Source organism: Chlorocebus sabaeus, chromosome 11 (assembly GCF_047675955.1).
Source record: "Chlorocebus sabaeus isolate Y175 chromosome 11, mChlSab1.0.hap1, whole genome shotgun sequence".
NCBI classification, from domain to species: domain Eukaryota; kingdom Metazoa; phylum Chordata; class Mammalia; order Primates; family Cercopithecidae; genus Chlorocebus; species Chlorocebus sabaeus.
Genome location: NC_132914.1, coordinates 113903675 through 113916976, shown reverse-complemented (window position 1 = coordinate 113916976; position 13302 = coordinate 113903675). Strand labels below are relative to the sequence as shown.

Below are 13302 nucleotides of genomic sequence, written 5' to 3'. Positions count from 1 at the left end.
TGTGTCCCTCCTCAAATTCACATAAAGTCCTTCCTCCCAGGATCTCAGAATGTGACCCTGTTTAAAGATAGGGTCTGTATGAGGCAATGAAGTTAAAACGAAGTCATTGGGGTGGGTCCCAATCCAGTGTGACTGCTGTCCCTGTAAGAGGAGGTTAGGGCTGATGCAGTGGCTCATGCCTGTAATCCCTGCACTTTGGGAGTCCGAGGTGGGATCACTTGAGCCCAGTTGTTCAAAACCAGCCTGGACAACATAGGGAGACCCCATCTTTACAAGAAATAAAGATAAATTAGCCAGGCATGGTGGTACACTCCTGTAGTCCCAGCTACTCAGGAGGCTGAGGTGGGAGGATCACTTGAGCCCAGGAGGTTGAGGCTGCAGTGAGTCAAGGTCTCACCACTGCACTCCAGCCTAGGTGACACAGAGACTGTCTCAAAACGTGGGGGGAAAAAAGAGGAAGAGATTAGGACACAGACAGGTACAGACAGTAGACCATGTAAAGACTCAGGGAGAAGACGGCCGTCCACAAGCCAAGGAGAGAGGCCTCAGAAGGAACCAACCCTGCTGATACCCTGATCTCAGCCTTCCAGCCTCCAGAATTTGTTAAAAGAAATTTCTGTTGTTTAAGCCCCTCCCCTCGGGGTACGGTACTTTGTTACGGCAGTCCTAGGAACTAATACAAATAATATTAATAACAATAGGTCATAACCTTTATTGAAACCTACTATGTGTCAGAGAGTCTTCTGAGTGTTTTGCATTGATTAACTTACTAAATCCTCCCATCAACCCTGGAATTAGGTCCTACTGATATTCCCACTTTACAGATAAAGAAATGGAGGCTCTGAGAGGGAAAGTCACTTGTCCAGAGTCACAGAGCTGGTAACGGATGGAGCAGGGGAGATTCGAACCCAGGCCGACTCTCTCTAGAGCCCATTTTAGTAACCAGTACATTTTGTTGAAAAGGGAGCACAGAATTCTACGATTCTAGAATTACCTCGGGATCCCAAGGACCCCTGGCTCTGCAGTCTTCAAGTTCAATGGCCCCCAGTTCCCCAGAGGGGCCAGCCTTGGTCACAGCTGACATCGGGTGGGCGGCAGAGAGTAATGCCAAGAAGGTTTAGCTGGGAGGCCCACATTTAAACTCCAGCTCCACCTGTTCTAGGGGCCTTACCCCTCTGCACTCAGCTTTCTTACCTGAACGATGGGCCTGTATTCCTGAATAGAATTCCTGGGGGTGGGGATGTTAAATGTAAAATACGTTTTGCAATAATAGGTTCTCAATACGTGGCAACTGTTATCTCTAGTTCCTGTGGAAGACCCGCGAGGCCAAATTGCTTTCTCTAGTTCCAAGCAAGGGCCTCTTGGGTTGGAATCAGGCAAAGGATTCTGTGGCTCCTGCAGAGCCACTGCTGGCGGAGCAGAGAGCCCGGAGTTAGGCCTGCAGGAATGGAGAGCCCAGAATTGGGTGCCGTTTCCCACGAACACCAAGTTCTGGATACCATCTTTCTATTCTTAGGTTCATCCTCTTTTCTTTCTTTTTCCCTTTTGAGACAGAGTCTCGCTCTGCCACCCAGGCTGGAGTGCAGTGGTGCGATCTTGGCTCACTGCAACCTCCGCCTCCCGGGTTCAAGCGATTCTCCTGCCTCAGCCTCCCAAGTAGCTAGGACTACAGGCACCCACCATCATGCCTGGGTAATTTTTGTATTTTTAGTAGAGATAGGGTTTTACCACGTTGGCCAGGCTGGTATCGATCTCCTGACCTCACATGATCTGCCCGCCTCGGACTCCCAAAGTGCTGGGATTACAGGCAGGAGCCACCATGCCCAGCCGAGGGTTCATCCTCTTTTCAAGTGGAATCACTGCGTTGCAAACTCAGTCCACACACAGATGCAAGCGGAGCTGATGTGCTCGACGTGCATGTGTCGGGGAGTGGGGAGGACAAAGAGCCACTCCCTCCTTCTCTCACCCTGCAGGCACCTCCACAGACCACTAAGAGACTCCAGATATACCATGAGCTTACCGAAAATGGGCTGGGCTTCATTCATTCTCTGGACCCCACAACCCAGGGCACACAGTAGGTGCTTAATAATGTATGTCAGATGTCACTTAGTCCAAAATGGCAGCAGGAGGGAGGCTCTGGTGGACATTTTCCACTGTTTTCACACTTGATCTCATATCATCTATTCTACGAGACCATTATACATGGAGAGAGACGGGAGTCTCACTCTGTTGCCCAGGCTGGAGTAGTGCGATCATAGTTCACTACAGCCTCAAACTCCTGGGCCCAAGTGATCCTCCCACCTCAGCCTCCTGAGTAGCTGGGATTATAGTCGTGTGCCATTGTAATTGGCTCCAGGAAATATGTTTTAAAATATATAAAAGACCAGCCATGGTGGCTCACGCCTATAATCCCAGCACTTTGAGAGGCCAAGGTGGGCAGATCCCTTGAGCCCAGGAGTTCAAGACCAGCCTGGGCAACATAGGAAGAACCTGTCTCTACAAAAAATTAAAAAATTAGCCAGGCATGGTGGCACGCACCCGTAGTCCCAGCTAGTGGGGAGGCTGAGGTGGGAGGACGGCTTCAGCCCAGGAGGTAGAGGTTGCAGTGAGTTAAGATCACGCCACTGCACTCCAGCCTGGGTGACAGAGTGAGATGCTTTCTCAATAAATAAGTAAATAAATAAATAATAATAAAACACGTACAGTCCGGCATTCATATTTAAGGATTCAACCAACCTTGGGTCGTGGACCAAAACCCACAGATACAAAGGGCTGACAGTCCTAGCCATTTTATACAAGGGACTTGAGCAGCTGCATATTCTCGTATCCATGGGGTCTTGGAACCAACCCCCCCATGAATATGGAGGGCCGACTGTATTTGATTATTTCACAATCCCACTAAAAGCCCTCCCAGGGCTTCCCATTCTGTGTTCCTTCCCATGGTCTCAGAGGAACCCTCTAGATGTACAAATATCATTCCCAAATATCATGTTTTTTACTGACAAAGAAACTAAGGTTCAGAGAGATGAAGTCACCAGGCACCCTGGATTATTTGGCCCCAAACTCCAATCTTATCATGTGCCCCTTTCTCACCGTTCAAGGGCTTTCTAATATAGGCTGTCACCTTCACCGGCATGTCTCCCCGACCCGCACCCCATCCCGACTAGGTAACGCACGCTCATCTGTCAGATTTCAGCTAAAATCTCCCTTCCTGGATTGAGGCTTCCCTCCCCCCCAGACAGTGACAGTCCCCTGCTCCTTGTCCTCACTGCACCCTCATGTCACCTGCACAGGATTGATCACAGCTGTCATTTTATCCCTCATCTTTCCCTCGAGACCTGTGGCTCTCAACCCTGGCCATGTATTATAATCACTCGGGGGAACTTTTGAAAAAGACAGGTGCCCCGACCCCACTGGAGACCAACTGAATCAAAATCTTTGTGGGTAGCTCCCAGCATCTGAAGTTACTCAGAGTCCCCTCAGGGATTCCTGTTTTTTTTTTGAGCGGGGTCTCCCTCTGTCACCCAGGCTGGAGTGCAGTGGCGCAATCTCTGCTCACTGCAACCTCTGCCTCCTGGGCTCAAGTGATTCTCATGCCTCAGCCTCCTGAGTAGCTGGGATCACAGGTGTGTGCCACCACGCTCGACTAATTTTTGTATTTTTTTGTAGAGATGGGTTTTCACCATTTTGGCCAGGCTGGTCTCGAACTGCTGTGCTCAAGTGATCCACCCGCCTTGGCCTCCCAAAGTGCTGGGATTACAAGCATGAGCCACCATTCCCCACCGCCCCCCGTTACAGTGATTCTAATGTGTGATCAGTGCTGCAAACCATCGCTTTGAACAGAGCTCCACTCCACAGGGTCAAAGACCATAACCTTGCTCCCCACTGTATCTTTACCACCCTGCACAATGCACCTGGCACTCGGAACATGCTCAATAAAAAGTGTTTGAAGGAATGCATGAACAGGCATACTAAAGGCTCTGAGAAGGCCTGCAAGTGAAAAAATGGACTTTGCTTAAGCCCAGTGTTCCCCAAACTTATTTGAATTTTTTTTACCCATGAAAAGCCATTTAACATCTTGCAGAACACCTGTGACACACAGCAGGGGGACACGGTGGTTCCCCTGGCTGCACAAACTGGGCCTATAGGTATGTTACTAAAAACCCAGTGAGGCCAGGCGTGGTGGCTCATGCCTATAATCCCAGCACTTTGGGAGGCCAAGGTGGGCAGATCACTTGAGGTCAGGAGTTTGAAGCAGGCTGGGTGTGGTGGCTCACACCTGTAATCCCAGCACTTTGGGAGGATGAGGTGGGTGAACCACTTGAGGCCAGGAGTTTGAGACCAGCCTGACCAATATGGCAAAAACCCCTCTCTACTAAAAATACAAAAATTAGCCAGGCATGGGGCGCGCACCTGTAATCCCAGTTACTCAGGAGGCTACGGCAGGAGAATCACTTGAACCTGGGAGGCAGAGGTTGCAGTGAGCTGAGATTGTGCCACTGCACTCCAGCCTGGGCAACACAGTGAGACTCTATCTCAAAAAAAAAAAAAAAAAATCTGCTGCAATGGAGGGAACTCACGATTGGATTCCCTCCCCCACCAAGCTCCATCCCTGCTGGCTCCAAAAGCCCAGGAAATATGCGCTCCTCCTCTACTAGGCTCTGGATAATAATAATGATAATATTAATAATGACAACAACAGCAAACACCATGACTATGATCCTCAAGGGGACTTGAGCTTTTTCTGCACTTCAAAGAGCTCAGCTCAGAAAGCAAGAGTCCTGGCAGGTACCCACATTGGCTCATGAGGAGGCCACTCTCTCTCCATGGCCACCCAAGGGGCCCTAGAAAGCCATCCCGTCCCCCTTGAGCTTGCCAGCACTCTGAGTTCGCTGGGCTCAGGGGCCTCCAGGACAACCAGGGAAGACTCAACCCACCAAGGGGCTTTTTATAGCTGGCCTCCCTTCCCTGGGCCTCTCCCCTGCATCCAGCTGAGATTTCAGCCTAACTGGGAAAGCATATTCCTTAGGGGGACAGATGCTGCGCTTCCAACTTAACCACTTAAGCGCCAGAGCTTGAGGCAACCCAGGAGGGGAAGTGGTTCTGCTTAGACAGTAGGCAGCCAAAATGTGCTATCTCAAAGCACAGGTGCTGGGGGACACATGGATGGGGGCCCAGATCTCAGCCCTGCTACTTCCTGGCTGTGTGACTTTAGGTAATTTCCTTCCCCTCTCTGAGCCTCAGCTTCTGCATCTGTAAAATGGATGCTCTCACTGGGGTAATGTTGCGGTTGGCACAGCATAAGCACTCAATACACGGTTTGAGTTTCCTGCTGTGGTCTCTGCCCCCAAGAGATCTCACGGTTCACTTGAGAGCAGATGGCAATGTTGTCTTTAGAGGCGGAAAAGGTTCCAACACGCAGGCTTCTTACAAGCCGGATGCTGTTTCTGCATCTTCACACTCACTCCTTCATCCATAACCAACTCTTTTTTTTTTTTTTTTTTTTGGAGATGGAGTCTCGCTCTGTCACCCAGGCTGGAGTGCAGTGGCGTGATCTCTGCTCACTGCAGCCTCCACCTCCAGGGTTCAAGTGGTTCTCCTTCCTCAGCCTCCTGAGTAGCTGGGACTACAGGCATCTGCCACCATACCTGGTTAATTTTTGTATTTTTAGTAGGGATGGGGTTTCACCACATTGGCCACGCTGGTCTCGAACTCCTGATCTCAGGTGATCCACCTGCCTCAGCCTCCCAAAGGGCTGGGATTACAGGCATGAGCCACTGCGCCCGGCCCATAAGCAACTCTTGAGTTCTGTCACCTGCCATTTTTGGATGGAGAAGCTGAGACCTAGGGGGGAAGTCACGTACCAAAGTCACCATAGGTGGGAAGTGGCTGAGCTGGGGTTTGGCTGAGTCCTGTGTTCCTCCCTGCAGAACAGGCAGGTACCATACAAAATTCAGTCCCAGCGCTGGGATGTGAGGAAGGGAAGGCTTGGCTGCCTGCCTCTTGGATGTATGTGCTAGCATGGGGCTTCTGGGGCTGGAGGCTGTCCCAACCTGAGAACAGGCCCCCGGGTGTGTTCCCTTTTGGGTTTTAATAGATATAAATTCTAGGCTGGGTGCAGTGGCTCATGCCTGTAATCCCAGCCCTTTGGGAAGTTGAGGTGGGTGGATTGCCCAAGACCAGCCTGGCCAACATGGTGAAACCCTATTTCTACTAAAATACAAAAAAATTAGCCAAACATGGTGGCGTGCACCTGTAGTCCTAACTACTCGGGAGGCAGAGGCATGAGAGCAGCTTGAACCCGGGAGGTTGCAGTGAGCTGAGATCACGCTACTGCACTCCAGCCTGGGTGACAGAGCGAGACTTCGTCTCAAAAAAAAAAAAAAAAAAAAAAAAATCTAGCTCATGAGCATTTTAACTTTTTTTTTTTTTTTTTTTTTAAGATTCTATCTGGTCCTATCTATTAATCACAAGGCCAAACGAATGGCCAAAGTTATGTACATGTCCTTGCGATCCAGAGCCCATAACCCCAACCACTGCTTCATTTCACTTTTTTTTTTTTTTTTTTTGAGACAGGGTTTCACTCTGTTGCCCAGGCTGGAATGCAGTGGTGCAATCATAGCTCACTGCAACCTCCGCCTCCTAGGCTCAAGCAATCCTCCCACCTCTGCCTCCTGAGTAACTAGGACCACAGATGCATGCCACCATATTGGGTTAGTTTTTATTTTTTGTAGAGATGGGGTCTCCCTATTTTGCCCAGGCTGGTCTCAAACTTCTGGGCTCAAGTGATCCTCCCACCTTGGCTTCCTAAAGTGCTGAGACTATAGACATGCACCACCATGCCTGGCTAGTTTAAAATTTTTTTTTGTAGAGACAGGATCTCCCCATGTCACCTAGGCTGGTCTCTAACTCCTGGACTCAGGTTATCCTCCCACCTTGGTCTCCCAAAGTGTTGAGACTACAGGCGTGAGTCACTGCATGGCCCTTCCTTCATCTAAGTTTTACAAATGCATCCTGTCCTAAATCATCCAGGGCCAGATACCAAACTAAAGAGCACCTTGAGGCCGGGCGTGGTGGCTTGTGCTTATAATCCCAGCAAGCGGAAACTTGGGCGGCCAAGGTGGGCAGGTCGCTTGAGACCAGCCCGGGAAACATAACAAAAACCTGTCTCTACAAATACAAAAATTAGCTGGGCATGGTGGTGCATGCCTTCAGTCCCAGCTACTCGGAAGGCTGAGGTAGGAGGATCACTTGAGCCTGAGAGGTCGAGGCTGCAGTGAGCCGAGATCACACCATTGCACTCTAGCCTGGGCAACAGAGGGAGATCCTATCTCAAAAAAAAAAAAAAAAAAAAAGAGACCACCTTGATACCCCAGAGCCCACCAACATGATTCAAACTAGCCAGTCCTAAACTATTTCCCCTGACTTGTCTTTCTTTCCCCCAGATAACACAATAAAGGCTGTGACCTGTGCTTTTTCCTCGGTCCTTTCTGCCCCCTGACTGATGCTGGTGCTTCCCCAGGTGGCCCTGCATGCAGCAGTATGCCCCTCCTCTTGAGAAATGGAAGAAATAAAAATCTCATCTTTCAATGTCATTAGCCTCTCCATGTTGTTTCTCAGAGCTATGATCTCAGTGTCTGTGTCCTCTGCAGATTCTTATGTTGAAAGTTAACCCATGCCAGGCACAGTGGTTCACACCTATAATCCCAGGGCTCTGAGAGGTCAAGGTAGGGAGATCGTTTGAGCCCAGGAGTTTGAGGCCAGTCTGGACAACTTAGTGAGACCCCATCTCTACCAAAAGAAATTTAAAAATTAGCTAGGTATGGTGGCACATGCCTGTAGCCCCAGCTACTCAGGAGGCTGAGGCAGGAGGATTGCTTGAGCCTAGGATTTGGAGGCTATAATGAGCCATGATCACCACTGCACTCTAGCAGTGTAGTAACAGATAACAGAGCAAGACCCTCTCTCAAAAAAGAAATCTAACCTGCAATGTGATAGTACTAGAAGGTGGGCCTTTGGGAATGATTAGGTGATGAGATGGGCTCTTCACGAGTGGGATTAGTGCCCTTAAAAAGGAGACCCAGACAGATCCCCTTCCCTTCACCACATTAGGACATAGCAACAGAATGGCCATCAGTGAACCAGAAAGTGGGCCTTTCGCAGATACTGAACATGCTGGAGCTTTCACCTTGGACTTCCTAGCCTCCAGCACTGTGAGAGATAAACATTTGTTGTTGAAACCACCCATTCTATGACATTTTCGTGATAGCAGCCTGTATGGACAAAGACATCTCCATAAATTAAAATCCCACAGGTACATTCATTGATACAATGAGTCAGGTGGCTCACCTGTCACACAAGACTTTGAAATTTAGCATAAAAGAAAGAGCAAGCTATTATGCATTGAATGTTTAGTATGAGGCCATCACTGCGACTCTAACAACTAACACTGAGTGGGAGGCATTGTTCAATCCAGTTTCGGGTTGCCCCTCACCACCCGAAGCCCAGAGCCCTCAGATGGAACAGAACCAGGGATGCCTACCTTTCAGGTGGAATGTTATCCGTGTTGCTGCTGTGGCGTCTCTGCATCTTCCTTAACACCTAAAACCCAACACATGGGTGAGCCAGAGTCTCCCAACACTCCCACTGCCTGTCACATTGCCAAGGTAACTGTAAACTGCAAACCCGCACTAGTCATATCTTAGACCCCTAGTGCTCTCTGGCATTTTCCAACATGTATTTCAATCTTTCATGCCATTCCATCCTCAATGTGACATTCTATCCCATGAGGAAAGCTATCACCGCATTTCACAGAGGAGGACGATGAGACTCAGAGGTGGAGGAAGTCCTCATGTGAGAGGATAATGCAGTGAACTGTGCAGCCAAGAGGTGCCGGATGAAGTGAAGTGGGCAGCAGACTAGCAGGAGACATGGATTCTGGGTGGACGCTGCCGCTAACATGCGACCCCAGACAAATAAGTAACCACATCAGTAACCTCTCTGTGACCTCAGACACATCAGTAACCTCTCTGTGTGACCCCAGACACATCAGTAACCTCTCTGTGTGACCCTAGACACATCAGTAACCTCTCTGTGTGACCCCAGACACATCAGTAACCTCTCTGTGTGACCCTAAACAAATCAGTAACCTCTGTGTGACCCTAGACACATCAGTAACCTCTCTGTGTGACCCTAGACACATCAGTGACCTCTCTGTGTGACCCTAGACACATCAGTGACCTCTCTGTGTGACCCTAGACAAATCAGTAACCTCTCTGTGACCCTAGACACAACAGTAACCTCTCTGTGTGACCCTAGACACATCAGTAACCTCTCTGTGACCCTAGACACATCAGTGACCTCTCTGTGTGACCCTAGACACATCAGTAACCTCTGTGTGACCCTAGACACATCAGTAACCTCTGTGTGACCCTAGACACATCAGTAACCTCTGTGTGACCCTAGACACATCAGTAACCTCTCTGTGTGACCCTAGACACATCAGTAACCTCTCTGTGTGACCCTAGACACATCAGTGACCTCTCTGTGTGACCCTAGACACATCAGTGACATCTCTGTGACCCTAGACACATCAGTAACCTATCTGTGTGACCCTAGATACATCAGTAACCTCTCTGTGTGACCCTAGACACATCAGTGACCTCTCTGTGTGACCCTAGACACATCAGTGACCCCTCTGTGACCCTAGACACATCAGTGACCTCTCTGTGTGACCCTAGACACATCAGTAACCTCTCTGTGTGACCCTAGACACATCAGTAACCTCTCTGTGACCCTAGACACATCAGTGACCTCTCTGTGTGACCCTAGACACATCAGTGACCTCTCTGTGTGACCCTAGACACATCAGTGACCTCTCTGTGTGACCCTAGACACATCAGTGACCTCTCTGTGACCCTAGACACATCAGTGACTTGTGTGACCCTAGACACATCAGTGACCCCTCTGTGACCCTAGACACATCAGTAACCTCTCTGTGTGACCCTAGACACATCAGTAACCTCTCTGTGACCCTAGATACATCAGTGACCTCTCTGTGTAAACCTAGACACATCAGTGACCTCTCTGTGTGACCCTAGACACATCAGTGACCTCTCTGTGACCCCAGACACATCAGTGACCTCTGTGTGACCCTAGAGACATCAGTGACCTCTCTGTGTGACCCTAGATACATCAGTAACCCCTCTGTGACCCTAGACACATCAGTAACCTCTCTGTGACCCTAGACACATCAGTAACCTCTCTGTGTGACCCTAGACACATCAGTGACCTCTCTGTGACCCTAGACACATCAGTAACCTCTCTGTGTGACCCTAGACACATCAGTGACCTCTCTGTGTGACCCTAGACACATCAGTGACCTCTCTGTGACCCTAGACACATCAGTAACCTCTCTGTGTGACCCTAGACACATCAGTAACCTCTCTGTGTGACCCTAGACACATCAGTGACCCCTCTGTGACCCCAGACACATCAGTAACCTCTCTGTGTGACCCTAGATACATCAGTAACCTCTCTGTGTGACCCTAGACAAATCAGTAACCTCTCTGTGACCCCAGACACATCAGTAACCTCTCTGTGACCCTAGACACATCAGTAACCTCTCTGTGTGACCCTAGACACATCAGTAGCCTCTCTGTGTGACCCTAGACACATCAGTGACCTCTCTGTGTGACCCTAGACACATCAGGAACCTCTGTGTGACCCTAGACACATCAGGAACCTCTCTGTGGCTTCAGATTCCCCATGTGTTACATGGGAGGAGTGGAGTGGTCAAACCAAAGCTTCCTTCCAGCTCTCACATTTAATTAAGTAGTAATAAAGATGCAAATTCTCTTGGAGACGTGTCACCTGATTCACTGTGAAGAGCCACATGGATCAGAACTCCATGTTGACGACACTGGAGGTAGGCATTTGGGACTCCTGAGGGGGATGTGACCACTGGATCCCAGAGAGGACAGGCCGCCTCCTCCTCCTCTTTGTCTCCAGAGGGATGGGATGCAGAGTCAGGGAAGCTTGCCAGAGACTCCAAACCTGGATGGAACAGAACACTTGGATGAATAGTCCCTGTGATACCTTGAATCTGCTAAGAAGCCTTAGGACATTGTTGGTAGCTATAAGCAGATAATTCCATCTGCTCAGTGTCTCTGGGTAGCCTCTCAGTGATCCCTCTTTGAAACTCCTTTTTTTTTTTTTCTTCTTTTTTTTTAAGATGGAGTCTTGCTCTGTCACCCAGGCTGGAATGCAGTGGTGCGATCTTGGCTCACTGCAAACTCTGCCTCCCAGGTTCAAGTGCTTCTCCTGTCTCAGCCTACAGAGTGGCTAAAATTACAGGCTTACAGGCATGTGACACCACGCCTGCCTAATTTTTGTATTTTCAGTAGAAATGGGGTTTCACCACATTGGCCAGGCTGGTCTCAAACTTCTGACCTCAAGGGATCCGCCTGCCTTGGCCTCCCAAAGGGCTGGGATTACAGGCATGAGCCACCATGCCCAGCCCTCTTTGAAACTCTTAATGTATTATATTTCATCCTATTGTCAAACTAAGAGTCCCGATTGAAGCCAGAAAATATGTCTTAAACCCTCCAATGGCTGTCCAGTGCAATCAGAATCAAACCCGAGCTCTGTCCAGCCTACAGGTTCTTCCTGATGTAGCATCATCTGTTTCCAACTGCATTTCCTCCCATTCTCCCTTTTCCCACTCCTGTCCACCCACAGTGGCCCTTCTGTTCCTCTAATGTGTCAGCACGTCCCTGCCTCAGGGCCTTTGCACTTGCTGTGCCCTCCTCTTGGAATACTTTCTCCTCTAAATGTGGCAGGGCTTGGTCCCGCAAGGCAAATGTCACCTCCTTCCAGAGGCCTTCTCTTCTCATTCTCCTGACCCCCCATAATGTTGACCTGTTTTATATTCTTCATAGCACTTATTTGTTCATGTTTACTTATTTATTTATGATTTGTCCCCCCAGTAGAATATAAATGCCATTCATGAAAGCAGGGATCCTGTCTACTTGGTTCACCCCTCTGCCTCAGCATCTAGGACACTGTCTGGTACAGAGTAGCACTCAACGAATACTTACTCATTGAATAAAACATCTGTGGGTCTCCCAGATCCCCTTTTCTAGATCCCTTGCTCCCTGTCCCACCTTTCACCTTAGCAAGGCAACAAGGGCCACCTACTTCCCATGAATAGGTTTAGCCTCCGTCAATATCTTCTTGTCTCTGCAGGCAGAGCCAATACTGTGGATATAGGGTGTCTCTATCAGTCAGATGGTGTCTGACTATCAGTTCAGGGCACTGTTATTGGCTGTTGAATGACTTCCTAATCCTGACCAGGCTTCTTGAGGGGGCAGCAATGGTGTCACTAGGGCCACTGATTAGAAACGACCCGCCAGTGAAGCCCCCTTTCTCTTTTGAAAAATTAGGTAACAAACTGGTCGGCAGCAGCATCTTCGTATATAAAGAAAAGGTCATTATATAAATATTTTTCAAGAATTTACAATCTCAACTTAATCTCCCTCTCGCCCCTCCCCCCATTATCCCACATTGCAAATCCTTGGGGGAAAATAAAATTCAGTATTCCAAAGTTCTCATCCACACATTTAACACCGCCTCCTAAATCGAATGCTCGAGCCTCTACTTTCGGATGCTTGTATTGGAAGAGGCTTCGGATTCTCTGTTGGAAGCAGGCCGTACATAATTCTGGAATACATTTTGCACGCGGGATGCATCTGAATGAATGAAACGCCTTTTAACCCTCTGCTCCGTATGTCCCTTTGAAGGACTGCACCTAGACTTTTCGAGGCTTGCGATGGTTCAAGTTGCGCCCCCGGGGCCCGTTACAGGACTGCATCGAAATGCACTCAGCGGAGCATCGCCTGCATCACTTGGACTGGAAGCCGGCAGGTGCACTTCGGGCACAACGTCGCGAGCGCTTTTCATCCTTGCAACCAACACACAGCGCAAAACGCTCTGGGACTGCAAGGGCAAGAGACTACACAGACCATGCTGGGAGAAAAGAAAAAAAAAAATGCGTTCTCTTTTTACCTGCCCAGACAATTCAGCAATCACAGCCGCCTCATTCAGGTCCAGCCAAGCCAATCACCCGCGCAGCCCGGGCAGCACGTGACTTCCGATGCTTCCGGCCTCCTATTTGGTGGTTTCTCGCCATCGCCGGGTGCGGCGCTAGGACCCGTGCACGGCTACGCCCGCTGCACTCACGCGATTGCCAGCCCCCTTTTCCTGCATTTAACCAATAGGAAGCCACCGCTCCGTAGGGACCAA

At 49.4% G+C, this 13302-nt stretch overlaps 1 protein-coding gene across 1 annotated transcript in view; it reads right to left on the bottom strand.

The window, feature by feature from the left end:
* RNFT2 (ring finger protein, transmembrane 2) overlaps window positions 1-13225 on the bottom strand; it is a 108096-nt gene extending 94871 nt beyond the window's left edge. Inside the window, exons 1-3 of the mRNA XM_037996476.2 lie at window positions 13066-13225; window positions 10873-11055; window positions 8543-8601 (exon numbers count right to left, since the gene is read on the bottom strand). Of these exons, the coding sequence (XP_037852404.2) occupies window positions 8543-8601; window positions 10873-10896 (83 nt within the window). The 5' untranslated portion in view covers window positions 10897-11055; window positions 13066-13225. The remainder of the gene's footprint in view (window positions 1-8542; window positions 8602-10872; window positions 11056-13065) is intronic.
* Between the last annotated feature and the right edge of the window lie 77 nt (window positions 13226-13302).